This window comes from Elgaria multicarinata, chromosome 7, assembly GCF_023053635.1.
Source record: "Elgaria multicarinata webbii isolate HBS135686 ecotype San Diego chromosome 7, rElgMul1.1.pri, whole genome shotgun sequence".
Lineage (NCBI taxonomy): Eukaryota > Metazoa > Chordata > Lepidosauria > Squamata > Anguidae > Elgaria > Elgaria multicarinata.
The window spans coordinates 2397506-2425475 of NC_086177.1; the positions used below are offsets into that span (position 1 = coordinate 2397506).

At 42.6% G+C, this 27970-nt stretch overlaps 1 protein-coding gene across 1 annotated transcript in view; it reads left to right on the plus strand.

Annotated features, from left to right (window-relative positions):
• HDAC3 (histone deacetylase 3) overlaps positions 1–27970 on the plus strand; it is a 30246-nt gene extending 2276 nt beyond the window's left edge. Inside the window, exons 3-15 of the mRNA XM_063130055.1 lie at positions 2752–2894; positions 11316–11397; positions 11938–11994; positions 12086–12141; positions 16625–16758; positions 16984–17064; positions 17162–17235; positions 17478–17542; positions 18885–18974; positions 19908–19966; positions 23822–23901; positions 25618–25775; positions 26480–27970. Of these exons, the coding sequence (XP_062986125.1) occupies positions 2752–2894; positions 11316–11397; positions 11938–11994; positions 12086–12141; positions 16625–16758; positions 16984–17064; positions 17162–17235; positions 17478–17542; positions 18885–18974; positions 19908–19966; positions 23822–23901; positions 25618–25775; positions 26480–26549 (1149 nt within the window). The 3' untranslated portion in view covers positions 26550–27970. The remainder of the gene's footprint in view (positions 1–2751; positions 2895–11315; positions 11398–11937; positions 11995–12085; positions 12142–16624; positions 16759–16983; positions 17065–17161; positions 17236–17477; positions 17543–18884; positions 18975–19907; positions 19967–23821; positions 23902–25617; positions 25776–26479) is intronic.

Below are 27970 nucleotides of genomic sequence, written 5' to 3' on the forward strand. Positions count from 1 at the left end.
CCCATCCCCTCTCCCTTTCCCACAGGGAAGGAAAGTGCAGGGTTTGCTCTCTGGCTGCTCCTTGGGTGAGGTGCCCAAACACAACTGCTGGGACAATCCCCATCCACCTCTGCGGTTCTAAGGCTGGGAAAAAGATGCAGCTCATCACACTTGCCAGACTGCAACATCTCACTTTTCATAGTGAAAATACGGGAGTTTCACTAAAGTACAAATAGCAAACAGTCTTATGTCACCTCATTATGACATAAGCTTTTATGGACCAGGGTTCATTAGATTCATAAAGTGTAATTCTAAATTGGCAGGCGTTATTTAATTCTTGTGTTATTTAACTTGTACATGGAAACAGTGCCTGGCTATGGGCTAAGAATTTGAAGTGTAATTCAGACAATGCAGATATGTTCCTTATTACGGGGGGAACTTTGGAATGGTGATTCAACGTATTCTAGATGGTGTTGTGCTCCCCCTTAATTATCAGTTTCTCAGTTTGGGGGTGCTCCTGGATTTCACTTTGCACCTGGATAATAAAGTGGTCGTAGTGGCCAGGAGTGCCTTTGCCTAACTTACAGCTGGTGCACCAGCTGTGCCCATTGCTGAGAAAGTCAGACTGGGTTACATTAACACATGCCTTAGTTCTATCAAAATTAGATTCCTGTAAGGTGCTTTAGACAAGACTACCTTTGACGAAGGTTAAGGTGGTCCAGAATGCAGTAGTAAGGTGTTGTGGGTGTATGCATATGGCACGGTTATGCTTGTCCTGGAACTGCCTGCCAGTTTCAAAGTGTTCAGGACTTTAGGGTGGAATCCTGTGGTTTGTACTCCTGATAGACAGAAGGCTCTGGGTTTACAACCGTCTACCTATCCTATGCCCTGCCTGCAAGAGACAGGTAGGGCAAGAGGACGATGGAGGCATTTTGCCTCTGTTCCTCCATTTAAAATGCAAAAAGCAGCTAGATGGGCCTCTGAATCTGTCTAGCTAACTCACTTTTTGATGGGTGGAGAGAGGACTGGAGAGCCCATGGGGTTTTGCATATCGTGCTCCCTCCGCACCCAGCAGCGCACCCCCTTTTCTCCCATTTGCAACCTCTTACAAGGTTGCAGTTGCAACCTCTTAAGAGAAGCTTTCTGTGGCAGCTGGGAGGGAGTGAGGAGGGAGGGAAGATCTCCTCCTCTGTGCTAGTAGCTTTATTTACAAGTGCAGAGGAGGTGATTCACAGTTCCCTATGGCACCCCTGTCGTTGTCTAGGGTGCCGTAGGATTGTTCTCCCCGTGCCTTTTTCCCAGGACTCCTGAGGGATCTCGCCTCCTGTAGTACCAGCTTGCCTTTTCCCTAAGATCAGAAGGAGACGGGCTTGTTTCTGTGTCCTAGGGAGAGAGGTTGGGAGAGATCAGGCTTTCTCAGTGGCTGCACCAATATTGTGGGAACCTTGCCTTACAAAGTGCAGGTGAAGCCCTCTCTGTCTTTTGCTGGCTGATGAAGATAATTTTTGTTCCTTCAGGTTTTGCCTGCTAAATGCTGATGTTATGTTTAAAGCTATGTTTTGTCTGTGGTCTCTGCCCTCATATTTTACTCTTTTCATATTATTTGTATTTTTATTGAATATATTGTTTTATATTGTATTACATTTTTAAATTAACATAAGCTGCTTTGATTGGTGTATCGGCACTACAAGGGCAGGAAAGGAATCATAGAACCATAGAATAGTAGAGTTGGAAGGGCCATCGAGCCCAACCCCCTGCTCAATGCAGGAATCCACCTTAAAGCATCCCTGACAAGAGGTCAGAGGGGAATGAAATGCAAAAGAACAGACAAAACCATTCTGTAAAAAGAAAATAGTTACAGTGGCCATTAACAAGGCAGTGTAGGTAATAACACAAATGTCCTGGCATTGGTAAGCTAATTAACATATGTAGTGTGATTAAAAAATACATAATCCTGATTTTTAGCCATAAAATTTCCTGATAAATTGTAATTCATTAGTTTTTCATGGAGTTGCCCTTTGAAGTTCAGTGATAGCCATGTTTCATTCACCGAGTGTCCTTGCAGGTGGAAATGTTCTTCGGCTGTCAGAACATTGCCTATTCTGAAATCAAATTAGTGTCAATCTATTCTTTCGGGTAGAGACTGACTTGTCTGTCCTATGTAGAATGCAGGAGGGCATCGCTGGCAGATGACAGTATAGATCACATTGGAAGATGAGCAGGTGAATGAACTCTTGATGTTGTAGCTGAGATTATTAGGGTCTGTACTCGTGCTGCCTGAGTAGATACAGGGAAGAGTTGGCATTTGGGTCTGTTGAAGGTTTTGGTCCCTGTGTTTGTGTGTTTATTACACAGCCTGATGTTGGGGAGTAGCTCCTTTAGCTTAAGAGGCTGCCTTGTTAATAACCGCTGTAATTCTCTTGCTTTTACATAATCATCACTGTATGTCCTTTCTGGATTTCCATCTCCTCTAATTTCTCTCTTCTTCATTCCCCCACAACCAGATGTATATATGCTTGCCACCTCAGGATAACAGTCGATGCATCTGCTGAAGTGGTCTCTGTTATATGAAAACTTTTGCCACAATTCATTTGTTAGTCCTTAAGGTGCCACAAGACTTTGTTTTTTGCTGCAACAGACTAACATGGCTACTCCTCTGGAAATTGTGACTGGGGTAATATTAACTGGAACTTTGAGTTTGAAGCCTGTAATGAGTAAGTTCTTCCTCTGCTGATTGAATTCAGCTCTGACTGGGAGAAATTTCTCCTGCAGGTATTTAAGCCATACCAAGCATCCCAGCATGACATGTGCCGCTTTCACTCAGAAGATTATATTGACTTCCTTCAGAGGGTGAGTCCCAACAACATGCAGGGATTCACCAAGAGCCTCAATGCTTTCAATGTGGGGGATGACTGGTAAGTATTACACAGTGTTTAGATGTCTGGGATGGGTGAGACTCATAATGTGTGAGGCAGACAGCCTATATATTGAGTCCGCATTGAAAACATCTCTTAATTGATGGCTTCTATTATTATTATTATTATTTATTTATATAGCACCATCAATGCTTCTGTGGCTTAAAAGTACACATGAAGCTTGTGGCCAAAGATTTGGCTAGTTATTTCAACTAATAATGAGAGATTCAATCCCCATGTTCTGAGTCTTCCTGCTTTTTTAGTTCCATGGCCCAGATCCCTTGCTGCTTTATTCCTAGGGCATGTATGGTTTTAACCCATCTCTCTTTCTCCTTTTCGGTCCTGTTCTTTCCCCCCCCCCTTTTTTCTTTTTCCCCCCGGTCAGATTTTGGCAGTACATGTCAGCTTATCTGGAGTGTGCTTTAGAACCAATAGTACAAAAGTGTAATTTTGAACTTGTTTTTAATCTTACTGGTATTGTACCTTAAATGCACTACTTTAACTATGGAGCCTAGAAGCACACATTCCTTTACCAAACAAAGCAATCCCAATTTAAATGTATGACTGAACAGTGTACAAACATGTTTTTTAGGTGTTCAGAAGGTTTAATTTGGCCTATTCCACGTAAACATTTTAGACATTCAGTGTAATACCTGCATATTGCTAAATCGATATTTGGTTATTCACATTCTTTTTGTCTGTATTTATTTTGCTAATAGTCCCCCTATCCAAGTTGAAACTATTACCATTCTATTACTGTAGCAGCAGAGGCTGAACATTTTTCTCACTAAATGTTTTAGATTGGTTGAATGTACCTTAATCAGCAATGATGGCAGAAATAATAATGCAAAGTTTGTAAATATCTTAATGCTAAAGTGGGCAGCACTATCAAGGAATGGGACTGAAATAATGGGTGTTAACAAGTTAGGAGGAGAACTGCTTAGCATTTGGGAAGGTACACAGGATTTGAGAAGTGGTAGTATCTCAAAAACAGTTAAATGAAAACTTGTAAAAACAGTGTAAGCCCAGTATTGCTGTACGATTTAGAACGTTGGTCTCTGAAGGAAGTGGGTTGAGAAGATAAATGAATACAGAGAGGTTGGCTAGAGATAGAAGAATGGAAGGCTTTCAGCTCTTCCACATATGTACTGTGAACATAAGCTGTTCATTAAAATTTTCTGAGTTGTCATGACTTCCCCTTGAGAAACCCTGGTATTTGTAGTACTGTGATACAGCAGCTAGCCTGCTCACAGGAGCCCTAGTCTTGATTATATAATACATATATTATTTTATTTATTATGTTTATAGCCTATTTTTTCCTTCAAGGAGCATAAGGCTGCGTACATAATTCTCCTCTCTCCATTTTATCCTCACAACAATCCTGTCAGGTAGGTTAGGCTGAGAGTCAGTGACTGGCTGAGAGCCATCCAGTGGCCAAACGGGGACAAACACAAGGCTCCCCAGTCCCAGTCCAGCACTGAGAACAAAATACTGGCTCTTTGGCTTCCAGTCCATTACTGGAACCAACTTATAAGTACTTTTTTTTAACTGTTTAAAGCAGTGGTTCCCAAACTTTTTCAGGTCACCGCCCCCTTGGTTCCACAAACTCATGCTCAGCGCCCCCTACCCTACACTATAAAAATCATTATTTAGAATAGCGGTTTTCAACAACCCACTAAGGAAGATAATAACAATAAAATTCAAAACAGTAACAATTAATTGAATATTTATTCAAAATCCAATTACATTTTTTAGTTTATTCAATTAAACTTGATCCAGTGATATCATCTTTTCAAAGTCTGATAGTCATTTAGCAAGAATATTAGATATCACATTTAGTAACTAGGGTAGAGTACCTCACTATTCTGTAAATTCTTAATGTGGTGGATGGGCTTGATGAAGTGATACCAGTTTCCCAATGTCTGGTTTAAAGTCACTTAACGTGAGTCTTAAATCACCACGTTTAGTAATCTGGAGCTGAGAACAGCTCCAACAGTGTCCCAAAATAGTGTCTGCAACAAGGTAGGAACAAAGCCAGACTATAAAACACATGGTCTTCGATGTCTATATACTAATGCCCAGATCATGGGAAACAAACAGAATGAACTTGAACTCTTATTACATGAAGGCAAATACGACTTGATAGGTATAACTGAAACTTGGTGGGATGACTCCCATGACTGGAATATAGCAATTGAAGGATATAACTTGTTCAAAAAGAACAGAAGAAATAGAAAGGGAGGTGGAGTTGCACTATATGTTAAAAATACCTATCCCTGCACAGAAATACAGGCGGATCAGACTGGGAGCCCCGTTGAGAGCGTCTGGATTAAAATAAATGGGGCTAGGAATAAAAAGAATATGATAATCGGAGTCTACTACCGACCACCCAATCAAGGAGAAGACGATGACGAAACTTTTGAGAAACAAATTGCCAGTGTTTCAAGGAAGTGTGATGTAGTAGTGATGGGGGACTTCAATTACCCTGATATCTGTTGGGAGACCATTATTATTATTATTATTTATTTATATAGCACCATCCATGTACATGGTGCTGTACAGAGTAAAACAGTAAATAGCAAGACTCTGCCGCATAGGCTTACAATCTAATAAAATCATAGTAAAACAATAAGGAGGGGAAGAGAATGCAAACAGGCACAGGGTAGGGTAAGCAGGCACAGGGTAGGGTAAAACTAACAGTATAAAGTCCGAGCAACATCAAGTTTTAAAAGCTTTAGGAAAAAGAAAAGTTTTTAGTTGAGCTTAAAAAGCTGCGATTGAACTTGTAGTTCTCAAATGTTCTGGAAGAGCGTTCCAGGCGTAAGGGGCAGCAGAAGAAAATGGACGGAGCCGAGCAAGGGAAGTAGAGGCCCTTGGGCAGGCGAGAAACATGGCATCAGATGAGCGAAGAGCACGAGCGGGGCAATAGTGTGAGATGAGAGAGGAGAGATAGGAAGGAGCTAGACCGTGAAAAGCTTTGAAGGTTAACAGGAGAAGTTTATATTGGATTCTGAAGTGAATTGGAAGCCAATGAAGAGATTTCAGAAGCGGAGTAACATGGTCAGAGCGGCGAGCCAAGAAGATGATCTTTGCGGCAGAGTGGTGAACAGAAACCAACGGACTGATGTGAGAAGAAGGAAGGCCAGAGAGAAGAAGGTTGCGGTAGTCCAACCGTGAAATAACCAGAGCATGAACAAGCATCTTGGCGGAAGAGACAGACAAAAATGATCGAATCCTGGCAATATTATACAGGAAAAATCGACAAGATTTAGCTACTGCCTCAATATGAGGAATAAAGGAGAGCGAGGAGTCAAATATAAAGCCAAGGCTACGAGCTTCCTTGACCGGAGTAAGCGTAACATCATTGACCGTAAGAGAGAATGAGAGATGAGGAGAAGGTTTAGGAGGAAAAACGAGCAATTCAGTCTTTGCCATATTGAGTTTCAAACGACGATGAAGCAGCCAAGCTGAGATATCTGAAAGACATGCCGAGATACGATCGTGAACATCAGGAGAAAGTTCCGGAGATGACAGATATAGTTGTGTATCATCGGCGTACAGATGATATTGGAGGCCTTGAGATTGAATAAGCTTGCCCAAGGGCAACATGTATAAGGAAAACAACAACGGGCCAAGCACCGAGCCTTGCGGGACCCCTACTGAAAGGGGAAAGGAGGAAGATGAGCTGCCATTAGCCAACACGCTGAAAGAGCGACCCGCTAGATAGGAGGCAAACCAGTTATAGACAGAGCCACAAAATCCAAAGTCATGAAGGGAATCTAAGAGAAGATCATGATCAACCGTGTCAAAGGCTGCAGTTAGATCAAGGAGAATAAGAACGGAATAATGGCCTTTAGACTTGGCAGTAAGGAGATCATTGGTGATCTTAGTAAGGGCTGTTTCGGTGGAATGCAGAGGACGGAATCCAGATTGAAGTGGATCCAAAGCAGAGTTACTAGAAAGAAAGTCAAGACAGCGAGAGTAGACCGCCCGCTCCAGGATCTTTGAAACAAACGGCAACAAAGAGACCGGTCGGTAGTTAGACAGAGATAGCCTATCAAGATTACTGCCAAAAGCAGCCCTTCCAAGAAATTCCTGACATGTATGGGTGATAACTTTCTCCTACAGAAAGTGGTGGAAGGAACTAGAGGATCGGCAATCCTTGACTTGTTATTGACCAATAGGGATGACTTAGTGGATAAAGTGTCAGTTACGGGAACTCTGGGGGAAAGTGACCACGTCATACTTGAATTCTTGGTTATGAAGGAGACAAAAGTCGAGCATAGCCATACACGTACTCTGGATTTTAGGAAAGCTGATTTTAATAAACTCAGAACTATAATAAGTAAGGTCCCGTGGCAAGGGAGCCTAATGAGAAAAGGAGTGCAGGATGGGTGGGAGTATTTAAAAAATGAAATTTTAAAGGCACAGTTACAAACAATTCCAACCAGGAGAAAAGATAGAAGACAACAGAGGAAACTAATGTGGCTCCACAAAAAGCTTAGAGATGACCTGAAAACAAAAAGGGATACATATAGGAAGTGGAAGGAAGGCCAGGCTACAAAAGAAGAGTACAGACAAGTGGCGCAGAAATGCCGAAATGGCGTCAGGAAGGCTAAAGCTGTGAATGAGCTGAGATTAGCGAGGGATGCTAAAAGCAATAAAAAGGCTTTCTTCAGATACGTGAGTAGTAAAAGACAGAGGAAAGAAATTGTGGTTCAACTGCTTAATGAGGATGGCAAATTGATAACAGACGACAAAGAAAAGGCTGAAATGCTCAATTCCTACTTTGCCTCGGTCTTCTCCCAAAAGCGGGTCTATGACCCCCCTGGAAAAAGTGAAGCAGAAGTTGAGGGGGCAGGATTGCAGTTTGAGATTGATAAACAAATGGTCAAAGAACACCTAATTTCCTTGAATGTGTTTAAATCTCCAGGGCCTGATGAACTGCATCCAAGAGTAATGAAGGAGCTAGCAGAAGAACTCTCAGAACCTTTGTCTATTATCTTTGCAAAATCATGGAAGACGGGTGAGGTGCTGGACGACTGGAGGAGGGCTAACGTTGTCCCTATCTTCAAAAAGGGCAAAAAGGAGGAACCTGGGAACTACAGACCAGTCAGTCTGACATCCATCCGTGGGAAAATTCTGGAGCAGATTATAAAAAAGTCAATCTGTAAACACCTTGAAATCAATGCAGTGATTACTAGAAGCCAGCATAGATTTGTCAGGAACAAATCCTGTCAGACTAATTTGATCTCATTTTTTGATAGGATAACCTCCCTTGTGGACTGTGGGAATGCTGTGGATGTCATATATCTTGACTTCAGCAAAGCTTTTGACAAAGTACCACATGACATTCTGATTAACAAACTAGCTAAAAGTGGGCTAGATGGAACAACTATTAGGTGGATTCACAGCTGGCTACAGAATCAGACTCAAAGAGTACTTATCAATGGAACCTTCTCAAACTGGGGAGAGGCAACGAGTGGGGTGCCGCAGGGCTCAGTCCTGGGCCCAGTGCTCTTCAACATTTTTATTAATGATTTGGACGAGGAGGTGCAGGGAACACTTATCAAATTTGCAGATGACACCAAATTGGGTGGGATAGCTAATACCCTGGAAGACAGAAACAAACTTCAAAGTGATCTTGATAGGCTGGAGTGCTGGGCTGAAAACAACAGAATGAAATTTAATAGGGATAAATGGCAAGTTCTACATTAAGGGAATAGAAACCAAATGCACAGTTACAAGATGGGGGACACTTGGCTCAGCAATACTACAAACGAGAAAGATCTTGGAATTGTTGTAGATCACAAGCTGAATATGAGCCAACAGTGCGATATGGCTGCAAGAAAGGCCAATGCTATTTTGGGCTGCATTAATAGAAGTATAGCTTCCAAATCACGTGAGGTACTGGTTCCTCTCTATTCGGCCCTGGTTAGGCCTCATCTAGAGTATTGTGTCCAGTTCTGGGCTCCACAATTCAAGAAGGACGCAGACAAGCTGGAGCGTGTTCAGAAGAGGGCAACCAGGATGATCAGGGGTCTAGAAACAAAGCTCTATGAAGAGAGACTGAAAGAACTGGGCATGTTTAGCCTGGAGAAGAGAAGATTGAGGGGAGACATGATAGCAGTCTTCAAATACTTAAAAGGTTGTCACACAGAGGAGGGCCAGGATCTCTTCTCGATCCTCCCAGAGTGCAGGACACGGAATAATGGGCTCAAGTTAAAGGAAGCCAGATTCCGGCTGGACATCAGGAAAAACTTCCTAACTGTTAGAGCAGTGCGACAATGGAATCAGTTACCTAGGGAGGTTGTGGGCTCTCCCACACTAGAGGCATTCAAGAGGCAGCTGGACAACCATCTGTCAGGGATGCTTTAGGGTGGATTCTTGCATTGAGCATCGGGTTGGACTCGATGGCCTTGTAGGCCCCTTCCAATTCTGCTATTCTATGATTCTATGATTCTTTGCTTGGAGAGAAGTAGGCAGACCACACTAAAACCACATTCCACCAAATATGATGTTGGAAATGCAACCAGGAGCTTCTGAACCACTCTCCATAGTGCAGGATAGGGATGAGAAATTTCCTTCTGTAACCAAAACTCCTGGTACGATTTCTTAAACTTTGCCTGTTTAAAATGGGAAGCACCCGCCGCAGGCTTGCTGAGGGAGGGAGGGAAAAGGGAGTGAACGCCTCTGTTTTGCAGACGGCATGGCAGGGCATACCAAGCAGGGTATGTCTCTTCATTAGCGTTTTGGTGTTTTTGAAACATTTCAATTCACCATTAAAAGGACTCTTCTTAAACGGTATTAATACATCTGTGGATTCTTCCTCTGTATGGCTTGGGACCAAACTACCTTCTCCCATAAAAATGTCCCTGGGTTTTGGAGAGCCGCGTCTCGGGATCTTGGAATTATTGTAGATTGCAAGCTGAATATGAGCCAGCAGTGCGATATGGCTGCAAGAAAGGCAAATGCTTTTTTGGGCAATTATTCACGTGAGGTACTGGTTCCTCTCTATTCGGCCCTGGTTAGGCCTCATCTAGAGTATTGCGTCCAGTTCTGGGCTCCACAATTCAAGAAGGACGCAGACAAGCTGGAGCGTGTTCAGAGGAGGGCAGCCAGGATGATCAGGGGTCTGGAAACAAAGCCCTATGAAGAGAGACTGAAAGAACTGGGCATGTTAACCTGGAGAAGAGAAGATTGAGGGGAGACATGATAGCACTCTTCAAATACTTCAAAGGTTGTCGCACAGAGGAGGGCCAGGATTTCTTCTCGATCCTCCCAGAGTGCAGGACACGGAATAACGGGCTCAAGTTAAAGGAAGCCAGATTCCAACTGGACATCAGGAAAAACTTCCTGACTGTTAAAACAGTATGACAATGGAATCAGTTACCTAGGGAGGTTGTGGGCTCTCCCACACTAGAGGCCTTCAAGAGGCAGCTGGACAACCATCTGTCAGGGATGCTTTAGGGTGGATTCCTGCATTGAGCAGGGGGTTGGACTCGATGGCCTTGTAGGCCCATTCCAACTCTGCTATTCTATGATCCTTTGAAAAGACCACCTTGAGTGCCGCCCTACCGCCCCTTTGCCTCTTAGCGCCCCTTGCTGCCCCCTTGCCTCTTAACGCCCCCCCATGTAATCCCACCGCCCCCAAGGGGGCAGTACCACCCACTTTGGGAACCACTGGTTTAAAGCCTTATGCAGTTTGAAATTAAGTTATCTCAAAGAACACCTCCTTCTGCCTCATTGCTTTGTTCTTCAAGGAGGCCCTGCAGCTGCGGTGTGGTGCGTGGGTATGTGAAAGAGGCCTTCTCTGGCAGCATCTAGACTTTGGAACTCTCTGCCTCAAGAACTTTGGTGAACGCCTGCTACTCCTTTGCCTTTTTGTGAACATACAAATGTGTTTAAGTCTATTCCTGATTGCCTCAAAGCCCTTTAATTTCTGTTGCTGCAATACTGAAATTTTAAGTTCATATCTTGCAGTTTTTAATTTTAATGGGACCCTTTGTATGTAAAGGGTCCCACTCAGAACCAAAATGTGGGATATAATTGTTTTAATAACTAAATGGTAAAATATTTTTGTGAAAAAAGGCACCATTTGTAAAAGACAGCATAACCCGGCAAAGTCCGTCATGTCTGTCTAGAAACACTGCCACGAATGAAAAAGAGATACCATCATCATCATCATCTGCCCTGTTGAGTGTGGACCTTGTTGATGCCAAGTACTTTGAAACCTTGTACGCTGCTTTTCCAACTATAGATAGCCAAAAGAATGTTGTCTTGCCTATTTTGTGTTTCTTAACTTGGTTCTAGTGTGGAAGTCACCAGTAGCCCCTGATTGGAATGGTCACTGAACTGGGAAGTGTATCTGTCATGTGTAATTTTGTCTGCACTCTCTCTCTCTCTCCCTCTTTCTCTTAGCCCAGTGTTCCCAGGGCTGTTTGAATTTTGTTCTCGATATACTGGGGCCTCCTTGCAAGGAGCAACACAACTGAATAATAAGGTAAAAAGGCAATGCCATGTTTACCCTCCTCAAACTCTTAAAATACATTTTGCTGTTGTTAACCAGGTCATTCTAAGCGCAGCTGCCCTGTATTTCTGTATAGCTAAATGGTGTTCGTGATTTTTAGCTTTGAAGGGTTTTCCATGGAACAAACATAGTGTAAGGGCTGAGACCTTGAACTATGAAGGATATTCCCAGTTCAAGGCTCAATTCTTGTCATGAATTTGCCTGGTGGCCTGAGGTAAGCCACAATTTCTCAGCCTCCCATCTCCAATACGTGGAGAAATAATTCTGCCCTTCCTTGTAGGGTTGTTGTAAGGATTATAATGATCATGTGTGTAAGGTGTTTAGAATGTGTGAAATAAAAGCTAAGTATTAATATTATGGGTATATTGCACAACTATTGCTCAGCTGTCTTGAGCAATTTTGCAAAAAAAAAAGGGTTGGGCAGAGATTGATGAGACACTTAGGATGTAGATACTACTGTGTTGGAAGCACCATGCGCTTTCCTTAGACTTAATGTTCCCCTTTTGTTTTTAGATTTGTGATATTGCAATAAACTGGGCTGGAGGCCTGCACCATGCTAAGAAGTTTGAGGTAAGGAGGCAGGTCTACTTTCCTTACTTTGGCTGGTCAAGGAAGGCTTACTGCTGCTTTTCACTGACACCATTTATTTATTTTTTCCTAGGCTTCTGGGTTTTGTTATGTTAATGACATCGTGATTGGCATTTTGGAGCTTCTCAAGTAAGGAATTAGTGAAAGTATCAATGTGGTGGTGGGGAGTTCATGCTGTGAAAGTTGTCTTAAATAATGGAGCTACGTCTTACGTTTTAATTTCTTTGTTTTAAATAATTTCTCATGTGTGGGTAGTCCTTCTCATTCCCTTTCTTGTGAAGCTTTCTCTTCAGGAGTCCTGAGTATTTGTTGTGTCTGCCTCTCTCCTGACATGGTATGGTTCTTACCTATCACACTTTTCTGTTTCAATTTAAAAAGTACTTGCCAAGATGAGTCCCCTTCAGAATAGTAGGAGGCTTGGCATTTTGTTGCTCTGTCTCTTGTACAGGAGTACAGATGTGATCTATGGGGAGAGGCCATAGCTCAGTGGTAGAGCACATGCTTGGCCTGCAGAAGGTCCCAGGTTCAACACCCAGCATCTCCAGGTAGGGCTAGGAAGGAATCTTGCCTGAAACCCTGGGGAGCTGATGCCAGTCAGTGTCAACAATACTGAGCTAGGTGGACCAAGAGTCTTCTCAAGGCTAAACATGCCTAGTTCTTTCTGCATTTCAGTTCTGCATTCCACAGATCAACCAGGACTTAAATAGGAATGCCAGCCATATCAGCTGGAAACATACACACACACACACACACACACACACACACACACACACACACACCATGACAAAGGGACTGATTCATTTACAACAACCATAATGAATTGCAACATGCAGGGACCATCAGGCCATGTTCTGCCATATTAGTCTATTCAATAAATGGTAACCAAACAGTCGCAAAAAAAATCATACTTTGGTTGACCTCTCATGACCTGTAATTTATATGACAATTTTCCATTATTGCTGTCTTCCACACTGATTTATACCACTCATTCAAGTCTGTAAATTTGAAATCCTTCCAATGCAATGCTATTAGTTTCATGGCAGGAAACAAAAGATGAGAGATTAGCTTCTTATGCTTCAAATTCATATTTACTTCAACAAATAAGTTCATTACACCCAGTTCCGAATCCATATGTACTTCAACTTTCACAAGCTGGATAACCTCAGAAAACACTGCAGTCCAGAATTTTTTGCGTTTCAGCACATTACCACTACATGTGCTGATATGTGCCAACCACTTGCAATCCCCTCCAGCTCATGGGAGAAGAACCAGAATTAATATATGCCAATTTTCTAGGAGTCAGATACCAACCATGTAATAGCTTCAGAGACATTTCTCTTGTGTTAGCAGATATAGATTTAAATAATAGTCTCACCCACATGTTAGTCCTATATTCGCCTCCCACCATCACTTAAGACCATCACTGTTGGTTTCATCAGAAAGCAATAGTATCTTATATATGTTGGACACCATCTCTTTCACACAGCCTGTATTGTTATTCATTAATTTCTTAAAACTAGTTAGGCACCGAACGGCCTGATCCCAACGCCCCTTGAACCAGCACTTAGGAGCACATGGCGAGCACACAGCGGCTTTGAATAAGCAGCCCCCTGGGTTTACTCGAGGCCTCTCTCCTCTTTGCCTTGGTCTCCTCTTCCGCTTCACTCCCCCTGACAAACTCCTGTTTGCTTGCCCTGTTCACTTGCTGTCTGGGAGCTTGTTTTCTTCTAGTCCAGCTGGGGCAGCTTCCTCTTCTCTGCTCTGTTTAGCTAGGAATCAGGAAACAGAATCGGGAAGGTGTGGGGAGAACTCTAGAGATGTTCAAAGCAGTCATACTTTGAGGCATGGTATGTCTCCCCCCCACCCTTTGCTTACCTGTGTGAATGCTTTTCCTTTGCATCGACAGCTGGAGGAGTGGCTGAGATTCCTGTGGGGTGTAGAGTACATGCAACAGTCCTAAGAGAAGTGTCAGCAAGACATCATTTTGCATTTGCTCTAAGGCCAGGTTTTTACAAAGTGCCATTTTATCAAAGTTCCTCCTTGTTTGTTCTAAGTGCACAGGATGAGTCATACAGCCACATGCCTTGCCATCTGAGAGATGGCCTTTCCTGTCGGGTTCATATATTGCTCGTGATGTGCCATGATTATTTATTTATTTATTTATTACATTTCTGATTAGCTGCAGTTAGTTAGAATCGTGTGTTCTCTTGTGGTCGTGTGGGAGCAGGTGAGGCTGAGTCGCCTTGGGCTCTCCATTGAGCTCAGTGGGGCTGCTAGCTTGTGCCTGTCTCTGTTGCTGGGGTAAAGATGCAGTGTCAGCATATGACTGCGGGAGTTTACAATACTGCTGAAGTCCTGCTCCTCCATGGACATGCTCCTAATGCCACTTCTGCACTGGCAGAATTGCACCAGCTGTAGGGTTCTGCTGATGTAACTCTGACAATATGCTGATACAGGGGACTTTTCACTTGTGCTTCTTCAAGATCTGCCAGTGTGGGGACAGTATCATTTAGGTCTCCTGCAAGTTTAATATGGAGGGCAGGATTACACTAAGTCTTAACTAACTTTTACTGAATTGTGTCCTGGGTATTACTATGCTTTTAACTCAAGAAATGTCAGCAGGTTCAGCTTGTCTTACTACAGTACTTCTATAGGTTAAAAATTTGCACCTGTCCTAATTCCATTGTTTACATAGCTGTGCAAGAACTATACTCTTGCAATGCCATTCCTGTGTCAAAAGCTTGCTCTCTGTTCATACAAAGTTGCTAAGTTATATACCTGAATTCTAGTAATTATGTTCTCTGCGATTCCCCCCCCCCCCCACACACACACCTTGCCAAATCCATGTTAAGACTTCCCACACAGTGGGATAGTTCACGTGTAATAACAGCCCATAGGTTTTAATCAACAACTTGTGATTGGCTCGTTCGTAGGTTGTTGAGCATGATGTGTGAATTTCGACCAATTGGTTGTTTAGGGGCTAAACAGCCCAGCAGTTAACCTGACAACATACTATGGGTTAACTACTGGTCTGTTTCGCTGCTAAACAATCAAGCAGTCCGAGTTCGCATGTCATGCTCAATCTACGAATGAGCTGATCTTGGTTGTTAGGTAAAAGTGGAAGTGGTGGGTGCACAGGAGACAGCATGCTTCTTCTCTCCTGCTTGTGGACCTGTGTATCCAAGCAGCCACCTTTTATCAAAAACATTTTTGTAAAAGCTGGGCTTAGCTCAGCAAACGAAATTGATCTCGTAATAGTACTAAAGGTCATTTGTCCTTTCTAGAGATATAAAATTTCCAGAAATTTTGCAGCCATGGATAAAAAACTTTTTTTTTCTCTGGGGTTTTGGGGGAAAATTGAATTTTTTGGAAAATGGGAAAAAATGCAATATTAGCACTTTTTACAGATTGAAAGTCATTTTGTTACTTTAGGAACATAAAATGTAATTATGTCCAAGTTGATTTGGCATAAAATTATTACATTTGGCATATTAAAAGTACAGTGTATTCAAACAATTATTACAAACTGAATTTACTTCTTAAATTTTTTACTTTTTTTGGTAACAAATGGTGCTGCAAGATCCTGAACTGTAAGGAATACCTGAAGTGTAAGGGACCTCTTTGGTTCTGCCAGTTTATAAGGAGCAGGCAAACAACAACAACAAGAAACCATCAACATTAGTAACAAAGAAAATTATTTACGTCTCTGCTAGTCCTCCACAGTGTCAAGTGGACATAAAGCATCAATTCCCATAGAAAGAACTGAGAAAAAAAGAAAAGGGGGACACACCAAGATTCAATGAATATGCATGAAATTTAATCAGACTCATTTCCTGAGCTATAGCTACCACTATCAGTTTCAGTCTCTGCCTCAATGGCAGGGCCCCCTAGAGACAGAAATGCATCTTGCTCTTGCATTTGAGTATTGTAGTCTCTGTTTGCAACCTAGGACTTGCTTGTCCTTGGTGCACAGACATTGTAATAATCTGATACTGTACAGTTTTTAGAAATCATTTGGAGAAGTAAATATCTGAACACCTTGTCTTAAACATTTTATTCATAATGCTAAAATAAAACATTCCATAATCCATTTTTTCTTCATTTTTTTCAATTTTCCATGGGGGAAAAAGGCTTCGGGGAAAAATGGGGGGAAATGTTTTTTTTCCCGGGCCTTCACATCTCTAGTTCTTTCAAGTTATTCCTCTCCTTCAATATAGCTTTACAGATAATTTTAAAATGTTACCTGTTTCACTCTAAGCCTTTCCTCCCCATAAATTTGACCAGTGCTTTCTTTTTTGCTCCGCTGTCTAAAATATCATTGTTTTACTGACAACTTCTGCCTCTTCTCCAACAAAGGAGATGTGGTTTATTAAAAATAATTACCAGCATGTTTTGGACCCTAAGGTCCTTCCTCAGGGTAATTCAAACAAAAGTGAGATATCTCACTTTTGTTTGAATTACCCTGAGGAAGGACCTTAGGGTCCAAAATGCATCGGTAATTATTTTTAATAAACCACATCTTCATTTTCACCCCTTTGTCTCTGGCTTTTTTGGCTACCTCCTTGGGGTTCATTCTCTAACAACACATCTTTTGGTATTTGCTTTCTGATAGGTATCACCCACGTGTACTTTACATCGATATAGATATTCATCATGGAGACGGTGTTCAGGAGGCTTTTTACTTGACAGACCGTGTCATGACAGTGTCTTTTCACAAATATGGGAACTATTTCTTCCCTGGTACAGGTAGAGAACCTTTTATTACACTTCATGCTTCAGTTTTGAGTTTCAGCAAAGGAGTTTGATATAGGATAGGCACATTGAAGTGGTGGTATTCCAGCACTTAGCTGAAAAGTGAGACAGAATTTCTTTAGGCTGTAGGTGAGTCTTGCATAAGTTTGGAATTGTACCTTTTAAAAATAGCCTTTTGTTACAAAATCAACTTTTGAATTCTGTACTTTGTCTTGCCAGGTGACATGTATGAAGTTGGGGCTGAGAGTGGCCGCTATTACTGCCTGAACGTACCTTTGCGCGATGGCATTGATGACCAAAGTAAGTGGAAGGGCCCCCCTTGGGCATTGCTTTATGCCTTCTGTGCACACTGCAGCCAAGAAGCTATAACAGCAGTCTCTTGTCTTCTCTTTTGAAGGTTATAAACACCTCTTCCAGCCAGTCATTAACCAAGTAGTAGAGTTCTATCAGCCCACGTGCATAGTGCTGCAGGTAAGAGAACAGGCCACCTAAGTTATAGGCGTTGGGCACTTCTGTGGTTACATGGAGGAACTGGTGGGATTAGGAGATGGGCAAAGGCAATGATGTGTGGACTGGCTGGGTTGGGCAGCTTCCTGAAATTCTGTTGTGTTTTGGGGTCTTACCATAGCTCTAGAAATTAGTTTGCAATAGCCATGACTGCAGTATTGTCACTTTCTCCTCAATTATTTCTCTCCCCCCCCCCCCCCATTAAGTGTGGTGCTGATTCCCTAGGCTGTGATCGTCTTGGTTGCTTTAACCTCAGTATAAGAGGACATGGGTAAGTCCATCTAACAAGCTTACAAGTGTAAAAGGGAACTTAGGGCTGGAACAGACATGATTGTATTTCCCAAATTTTTCCTTTTAAAGCAGTGGTGGGAGCCATAATTATGTCATGTCACAGTGGGAGGGAAAGTTGATCCTGCTGCACTATTTCCCATTATAAATGGCCTTTCCAAAGATGCTATTAGCCTGTCACAAAAAAAGAGAAAGAAAATCAATTATGGTACAGGCACTTGTACTTTTTTTTACACACTGTGGAGCTAATTGTGTGATAGAATCGATTTAAAGGGAGAGAGAGAGAAAGACTGGGTTGGGGGGAAGTGCCAGTAAAAAGCCCCCCCCCCTCTGCTGCTCTAATCAATTTAAATACAATTTCCACAAAAGTTACTATTAATCCTATAGTGATAAAATGGAGATACCAGTGCTGTGTTCTTTGGCGTGGTCTAAATAGCTGCTCTGTGTGTGTGTGTGTGTGTGTGTGAAAGAGAGATATTTTTATACTGGGAAAATATTGCTGTTTGGAGTCAGAGTCCCTGTGCTGCTACAAAATAAAAACAAAAAACTTTGGGAGATCCCGTCATGTGTCTCCAGTATTGCATCTTTGTTGTCCTTTAGTTACAACCTGAAACTGGCTTTTCTTCTATAAGAATTGGCCTCTGATTCTGGCACAGCAATATGCATTTCTGAACAATGGTGTGGTGTCAGGTCAAACTTCATTGATTTTGCCTGAGCTGCTAAATAGCTTCTTTCAGTGCTTCTTGTACTTCCCTTGTTAACTTGTTTATGAGAAGTTATTGATCTCTGTTTCAAAGGCAGGCCCACACAATGTTTTCTCAAAAAAAGGCAGATAAACAGGGGTTTTAATCCCCTTGTTTACAAGTTTTTGTTATTTCAGGTGTATATGTGCTATGAATTGTGAATACTCCCAATGAGGGTTCTACTAACTTTCAGTTGGATTTACCTTTGAAGCCAGTAGTGAAAGATCATTTGGGTCGTAATAGGTGTTTGTGTTTAGATACAGATCCCAAATCAATTTCAGCCTCTGGAACTGGAGGAGTTCAAACTCGTCTTTGTGCTACACTTGTTTTCCTGGGACTTTTAATACTAGCCTTCCAGAAACATTGTTAAATAGCTAAAGAACTCCCCTCATTTGTGGAGCCTTGCCTCTGTTTTGATGGTCATTTGTAAATTTTCCTGAGCATTTTAGCAGCCAAATAAAGGGCAATGGCTTACAGCCCATCACCGTCCCTCTGGAAAATCCTGATTTATGTACAACACAGATAAACGCAAACAATTTTTAAGAGTGATCCACTTCTGAATTTTATAACTTTGGATCCTAGGGAGTGTGTGGAATATGTAAAGAGTTTCAACATTCCCCTTCTGGTGTTAGGAGGAGGTGGCTACACAGTTCGCAACGTGGCCCGATGCTGGTAAGTCTTCTGAAGAGGGAATGGAGAATTGTGGGGCGCTCACTCTGGGAGTTTGCCAAGCCCTGCTCACCTGGCCCTGCTCCAAGCACGAGCCTCCCAGGCCTTCGGTACGGTGCCCTTTCCAGGGCCTCCGGAAAGTACGCAATTCCCCCGGCACGCCAGTAGCATGGCTGGGGGGGGGGGAATTGTGCACTTTCTGGAGGCCCTGGAATTAAACACCCTTTTTAACGTCGCATTAAGAGGGCCTTTCAGGCCCCCATTGGCGCATGTGGGAGGAGGCAAAGTGTGCTTTGAGGGGCCTCCGGAAAGTGTGCAATTCCCCTGGTCACGCTAATGGTGTGCCAGGGGAATTGTGCGCTTTGCGGCGGCCCTAAGAAGTACACTTTGCCTCCTGCCCCATGCGTCCGTTGGGGCCTTAAAGGCCCTCTAAATGCAAGATTAAGAGGACCTTTTAAGGCCCCGATTGGTGCAGGGGAAATCACGTTCCCTCCCTGCAGCTGCCAATGGGCCCCTTAAAGGCCCTGTTAATAGGGCCCTCAAGGCCCCCAATTGGGCTGGGGCAGGGGAGAGAAAAATGCAGTTTCTCCAAGCTTGGGGCTATCATGTATTTCCCGCCGTTGCATGAATGGCAGCTGCCATTAACGCAACAAGGTGAAAGGGCAAAAGGGGCGCAGGTCAGGGTGGAACTGCATCCAACTGGTTCAGAGAGAGAGAGAGAGAGAGAGAGCAGTCGGGCGTGGGCCTGTCCTGGCGCTGGATGTGTTCACTGACCTTGTGGGCCTAGGCGGATTTTTGCCCCGACACTAGCATGGCATTCCCCTTTTGTGGAAGATAAGCTGGGGCTTTATCTTTCTTGATTATAAGTGGCACATCTTTGTGTGATGTGAGGGTGTTGGTGTGCTTTGGATTGAAATGGTCTGCCTCTCCTTTCAGGACTTATGAAACATCGTTGCTTGTAGATGAAGCTATTAGTGAGGAGCTTCCATATAGTGGTAAGTCAGGATACCCATATTAAAATACGCTGAAATCAATTGTAAATCTCTCTCTCTCTCTCTCTCTCATTTCATGCTCAAACACCACTAAGCATTGACATAACCTAATATTCTCATAAAATATGAGTCAGAACTGCTAGCTAGTATGCTATTAGACAAGTTGAAAAACTAAAAAATAGACACAGTGTAACAATTGTCACTTTTAACAAGAAAAGCATTGCTATCAATGTTCAAGTAGTATTTAACTTTCATAAAGTCAATAAAAGGCTTCTGGTCCATTTCTTTCTTTTTTTCTTTTTTTTGTTAATTTTTTTTATTTTCTACATTAATTAAACATACAACATTACAATAATAAAAAATAAAAGAAACATCAAACATCTGCTACATACATATTGAATAAACGTTGAGTACATATATGTTGAATAGATATTACCTATAAATTATCATACTACAACATAATCATTCTTAACACAAAAGTGCACCCTCCACCTCGGGATCTATTCCTGATTCCAAAATCTTATCGTTTCTTCTACTGGCGGTTTCCCACTTCCCTTAGTAAACACAAATATTAGGAACTGTTTCCAGATTCCTTCAAACTCATTTATTTTAGTTATGCCTTTTCTCCACTTAATATTACAAGTCAGTTTTTCATTAATAGCTATATCCCATACTTCATTATACCATTCTTCAATAGAATATTCCCCTTGAATCTTCCAGTTCCTAGCTACCATCAATTGTGCTGCAGTCAGCAAACTCGATATCAACTCTTTAGTTTCTTTTCCACATTTTAAATCTTCAAATAGTGACAGTAATGCAATCTTTGGTGTTTGTTCTATTTTCATTCCCACAATTTCTTCAATCTCTAAAAACACCATCTTCCACAATTTTTGTACATATTTGCATTCCCACCACATATGTAAATACATACCTTTCCCCCCACATCCTCTCCAACAATTTGCTGAATGCTGATCATTTATCTTATTCAATCTAATCGGGGTTAGGTACCACCTCCACAAAATTTTAAAATAGTTCTCCTTTATTCTCACTGACATACTTCTCAACACTCTTTGTTTCCAGAGTCCCTCCCAGCTCTGTTGCCCTATTTGCACCTTCAAATCTGTCTCCCATACCATTTTCCCTGAGCTATCCCTTAACTCATTTCTGGACCCAGTCCAAGTCCTGATTTTAACCTTTAATGCCCTAGCTGGCTTGAGGCCAGTTTACCTGAAGAATCTCCTTTTTCAGCATGTGGGAGGATCACCTGGACTTAGTCATCATTTGAGGCCTTTCTCCAGGTGCTCCTACCTAGTGAGATTCAAAAGGAAGAATGCCACCTCGGTGGTAGCAGCCCAAAGAAGTTCATCTGGTACACTTGTTTTTGTATTCTTTTTGCTGCTTGATGAAATCCTTTTCATTCTCCCAGGCTTTTTAAAGGCTTATAAAAGGATTTTTAAGGATTCCTGGTCTTGTGGTATTTTGAAGCTCCAAGATTTGGCTGGTCTATGATAGTTTTTCTTACTGATTGGTTATATCTCTGTCATGCCTTTAAAGCCCTACATGCTTTGGGTCCAGGCTACCTGCGGGATCGCTTTCTCCCATACAGTCCGCCCCGCACACTCAGGTCCTCTGGGAAGAATTTACTTCAGCCAACAAAAACAAGGCTGACAACTATTACCCAGAGGACCTTTTCTTCTGCCGCTCCCAGTTTGTGGAATGGCTTGCCAGGAGAGATTCGTCAACTTAACAGTCTTCCAGAATTTAAGAAAGCCATGAAGACTGATCTCTCCCGGCAGGCCTCCCCAGCTGAATTTTAAGATGCATTTTTAATGGTGTGCTGCTTTTAATGTTTGAATTAGTTTTCTGTATTTTATGTTGTTTTTAATTGTGTTATACCCCACCTCGATCCAGAGGGAGAGGCGGGTAACAAAAAAATATATGATGCTGCTGCTGCTGCTATGTTTTTTGTATTGTGTTTTGACCATTTATGTATTACATTTCCTAATGTACTCTGCCCAGAGAACCGGTTGGGTTTTTTTTCAAGGTGAAGGGAATTTAAAACAGTCTGAAAAAAGACAGACTTCAGTTCTGGTAAATGTACTGTTCACAGGCCTTGACCAACAATATCTTATCCATTAACATATTAGCACTTTATGTACTTTTCATCTGGGATCCAAAATGGCACAGCATAGCAAATTGATTCAGTGGGATGTTGTATTGAGTAATATATTTAATGCAAGAAAGGATGTCTTCCTAATTTTCTTGTGCAGAAGTATGTCCCTACCAGAAGTGTGCAAATGTATCTTTGTTTTGCCATCACCAAATATATTGGACATTGTCACTTATCCTCTGAAGTCATGCTGGAGTATTTATATAGATGTACATATGTATAATATATATCTTATAATTTATTTTATTTATTTATTTATTTATTTATTTAAGGATTTTTATGCCACCATTCAGCCAAAAAAGGCTCTCATGGCGGCTTACAAAAGTATTTCTTGACAGTCCCTGCCCACAGGCTTACAATCTAAAAGGCATGACACAAAATGAAAGGGGATTGGGAGGGAGGAGGGGGGATAATTCTTGTAAATAATTTTTTACAAACTTGTGTCTATTGTGAACTGGAAAGTTTAACATTAAACCTTTTCTCACCTTGTTTTGGTATTTAAATGAGAACTATATAAATACAATGTAATTTACGTAATTATGTAATTTACATAATTTATGTAATTATTATGTAATTTACAGTGCAATTCTATATATCTTTACTTGAAGTAAGCCCCGCTGCATTCAGTTCTTAAAATTGTGTTAGTGCGTTTTTAGATTTTTGCACTGCTGCTGGCTTTTATCTCGGTTCTTACTTTGATTTTATTCTGTTTTAAACATACGATTTTTATATTATATTTTACAGTGTAATAGTATTTTATGGTTTTAAAATTATTTTGTGAATCGCCCAGAGAGCTGATGGGCAGTACAGAAATGTAATCGATAAAAATCGATAATTCCTTGTTAGTCATGCATCACACCATTGTGGGTGGCGTGATCCAGAGAAGAGCCTCCAAAGATGATCTTAACCGTTGGGCAGGAACGTGTGGCAGAAAGCACTCCTTCAAGTAGGAGGTTGGGTCTAAGCCAGTTATGGCTTTAAAGACCAGGACCCCCACTTTGAATTGGGTCTGGAAACTGCCTGGCAACCAGTGCAGGTGACACAGCACCGGCCAGTCCCAGGAAGCAGCCGTGCCGAACAGTTCGGTGGTAACTGAAGTTTCTGGTCCGTCTTCAGAGGTGGCCTCACGTAGAACACATTGCAATAATCCAAGTGGGATATTACCTTTGCATGGATAACTGTAGCCAGGCTATCTCTGTCCTGGTAGCCCTATAGCTGGTATATCAGCCAAAGCTGTTAAAAGGCACTTCATGCTACTGAGGCCACTTGGGCTTCAAGTGAGAGAGCTGGATCTATGAGCACCCCGGATTACAAACCTGATCCTTTCAGGGGAGTGCAACCCCATTTAGAGCAGATTGAACACCACTTGACCAGACAGAGGAGCCACCTACTGACAGAACCTGTCTTGCCTGGGTTAAGTCTCAGTTGATTGGCCCTAATCAGCCCATTACCAAGTCCATGTACCAATTCAGGATTGGATGAGCTCTGTGTATGCATTGATAAAAGGAACAAAGGGATTTGAAAATACAATCCTCAGGTGAAGAATTGCCTCGTCCTTTTCAGTCAGTTTGCTGCATGGGCGTCTAGCGTCATTTAGAATGGGCTGTGCATGAACTTCCTCATTTTAAATGTATATTCATTGCTAAACAGTATGCATATATTCACACTCTTCATCTGTCGCTGTGCAGAATACTTTGAATACTTTGCTCCAGACTTTACTCTCCATCCTGATGTCAGCACTAGAATTGAGAATCAAAACTCAAGGCAGGTGAGTAGCTCTAGCCATATCTAGTTATCACATTGCTATACTGCCCAGTAGCCAAAGCTAACTAGTCCAACTAACTCTTCCCCACCCATGTCTCCAGTCTAGTTTCAGAAAATGTACTATTGTTGCCTCTGGTTTTCTCCAACCCATTCCAAGCAGGAAGGGAATCTCTACATTGTTGGTATTTGTGGTGGCTACAGCCAGAGAAGAGTGACGGATGACCAGTAGCAGCCCTATTAAGAAGGCTCTACGGGCACTGCACTGCCAAACGCATTCTCCCCCACCACCTGTCCCATTGAAAAAGAAAAACACTTTGTCACACTGCCACCAGCTTCTCCAATTGCAGCGACTGGATGCTACTCTACCAGGCTGGAACCAGGAACTCCTGGTCTGGCACTGCAGCTTCATTTTAAAAAACTGAACATGTATAAACTCCTGCACATGCTCAGAGCATTCTGGACCCTTTCCCTGGAGTGGAAATGCTTTTGGAGTTTGCCTGGTGCCCAGCACCTGGCGATGCAAGCCCCCTTGTTAGAAGGGGAAATTCAAAAAAAAAGAAGTGCTAACAGCCTGAGTTGGCCAATGAGAGAAGGCTCCTTCCCTCTATAAGGGAGGTGTGTTGTAAGGGGCAATGGGAGGATCACACAGGGGTGCCATGCTGTCTGGCTCATTGGCTGGCTTGGCTCATCCAGCCAGTCAATTGTTTAGGCAGGCTCTGCTGGCTAGGCATTCAGTGCTGATGGGAGATTTCAGCAACTTGGTGGCACAGCAGCTCCATCCTTCATTTGCTCACTAGCCAGACAGTGGACGAGAGAGACCATTTTCATGATTGTGGTATGATAATCTTCTAGCTTTTGAAATGTTTCTTGCTGCTGTTTGTTGATCTTTTTGTATCATTTGGGGGAAGATCATTTCCCTCTGTGTGTGTGTGTGTGTGTGTGTGTGTGAGAGAGAGAGATCTGGAATGTTGTACTGTGCTGCTTCTGAGTAAAAATGGGTTGGAGGGAGAAGCACCAAAAGTATGTGCAAAAGGAGGGAGACGCTGGCTCTGGTGCTGGTGAGAAGATGCTTTATTTTTTACATAAATAGCTGTTTGTGAAGTTTTTTTAAAAAAACTTTTTAACAAGAAAAATAAAGCATCTTCTCACCAGCACCAGAGCCAGCGTCTCCCTCCTGTTGCGCCTGCTTCTGAGTAGGCCTGCTCTGGTGGATGCTTTGTGATGGATATACAAATGTGTGGATATTTGAATGCTCTCAGAATGTGTTACTGTGTTACAGATTCTACTTTTCTGTGTGGCTCTGGGAATATCACATTATTTTAACTATTATTTTTATTATTGTGCATGTGTGGATTCTCCTCTTCCACTCATCATCCGAAATTCACTTGATTCTCTGTGGAATGAGAGTTGTAGCTGGAACGGGAGAATGTGGGTCCAAAGGAATGCTTCTATGTGACTGTGTGATCCCCCCTTCCTCTGCATGTTACGTGCCTCAGTTTTCTCCTTCTGTGGTATGGATTGCTGACCATTGGAGATTCAAAGACTGCTCCACGTCTGCCTCTTGTGACTCGTTGGCTCTGCCTCTTCTGATCAACCCTCTGCCCCACCAGTCAGACTGGCCACCACCTCCAGTGCGGATGACAGGAACATGATAAACCTTGCAGTACTGGTTGGCATTTATAACTTGACTTGGCTGCTTTTTCTCTTCTCTTCTGATCAGTACTTAGATCAAATCCGGCAGACCATATTTGAGAATTTGAAGATGCTGAATCATGCACCCAGTGTCCAGATCCATGATGTCCCTTCTGATCTGCTAAGCTATGATCGCACAGATGAACCTGATCCAGAAGAGAGAAGTTCAGAGGATAACTACAGCAGGCATGTTTCTTTGTTTATCTCTCGAGTGAAAGCATCCATTTTTGGTACCTCAGTCCAATTAAAGCAAGGGTTCAGAACCAATAATGGGTGGGGAGCTGAATTGCCCTCGAAGGGCTGGATGATGTCAGCAGCTGTGGCCCATGCCCATTGACATGAATGCCCTGCCATGCCCACTCCGCTGTGCCTCTCTGAGCTGCTTCTGTCACGGCTGGATGAGGCCCAGCTTTGCATGGTCTCACCATGAAGGCGGCGCAGTGCCATGCCAAAGCAGCGGCTGCACTGAGAAGAGCGGCTTCTCCTCTCAGCACTGGCCGAGTCGCCATCTTCTCCCCACTTTTCCCTCCAGCCCCAGACTGGACTTAATAGGAAATTCTTCCAGGGGCTTGGAAGCCAAACCCCATTGCTGAAGGGCAAAAAGGGCTAAAGGGCAAAAGGCGGGATACAAATAAATAATAATAATAATAATAATAATAATAATTCATGGGCTTGATGTGAAACCCTTGTGGGCCAGAGGCTTCGCATCCCTGAATGAGAGGAAACATGGCAAGTGCCTCCTGGAATCAGCGTTGCATGGACAGCTTTTGCTCATTGTCAGGAGTGCTGTTTTTCAGAGGCATGTGGTTGCTGCAATTTTTAGTGGGCAGATTTCAGTCTCTGCTTAATTTTGGACCATTCTCTCACCCCTGTGTTTACTTGTCTTGCAGGCCAGAGGCTTCCAATGAATTCTATGATGGTGACCATGATAATGATAAAGAAAGTGATGTGGAGATATGATGCCTGAATCATGCACATTTGGACTATATGGAGTTCACTGTCTGGACAGTGGTCCTCTAAGGAAGCAGCAGTTTCCCGTAGAAAGCCTCTGCCCTTCCCGCCGGTTGCTTGAAGTGAAGGCAGCAGGACTGCTGAGTCATGCAGTTACCCCGGAGCAAAAGGCAGCGGAGAGGTTCCCCCTCCATTGCCTCTGTTCCCCTCAAGACTGTGCTCTGCCACTGTCTGTGGAAATAGAAGTTCGTAATATTAGGTCCACGCAAGTCTGTTTTGCTGCTGTGCGACCAACTTCAGGTCTCATTCTGCAGGGACTTCTGACTTGTTTTGATACAGATTGTCATTCTGCTGATTTGAAATCCACAGTGAAAAGGTCATTTATTTGCCAGATTTTGAGCCAATCTGCAGTATCACGGATAAAATGGAGAACCAGATAATGTTGGTTAATATTTTGCTGAGATGTAATGGAGGGACCTACGTACGTGGGGCTAATCCAACAGTTCCAGCTCATTTAGTTCATAGCTTTCTTCCTGAGTTGTCTTTGTAGCATTTTCCCCTCTAAATCAGAATGTACTGAAGACTCTTTATCTGTATGAGTATTTTGAGGGACAGAAGGCTAGGACGATCTTGTCAGTGGTGAATTTAATTCTGCATGTGTGGCACATTTCCATGATTTTTTTTACACTAAAGCACCTATCCATAGCTCAGTGCACCCAATAGTTCAGGGTGGGCAGCTGTTTTGGGCTACAACTCCCATAATCCTTCACCATTGGCTGTGCTGCCTAGGGCTGATGGGAGTTGTAGGCTGGAGGGCCATAAGTTGCCCACTCCTGCCCTAGATAGATCAATCCTGCATAGATTTACATCTTTGTCTTAGTGGAGGGGCAAGCTACTTCTCAATGGAGCGCTCCCTTGACTGTGGGGACAAATGTTATCTTCAACATCTCCCTATTCCTGAACTACTTCCATCTCTGAATACAATATGTGGTGAATCCTGCCTTTCAAATACAGGCCTTACACAGAGGCTTGGACCCTAAGATAAGTTCATGGAAGGAAAATTTCCTGTCCTTTCTTCCTTGCAACCTGTCTCCAATTATTCAGGAAAGGTCCTGGCTTTTGTGGGGGGAGGGAGGAGAGGAGAGGATGGAAAACTTCCCTTCCATAATTTAAGTAAAACTTAAGTTAGGATCCAAACTAAAGTTTAGAAGTCTGCAGATTCTCTTTCCCCATTGGCGCCATAGACCTTGACGCAATGTGGGCCTCGCTATGGCTGTGGTTTCAAGCTGTGTGTGTTGGAGATAATTGTTAGTGTTGTTGTGAGGACTTCATTGAAGCTAAAATGACAGAACAGCAATTGACCTTCTTTTCCTTATGCTATATTTTACTTATGTGTTTAAAATATTAAATGACAGTATAGTATTTTTTTT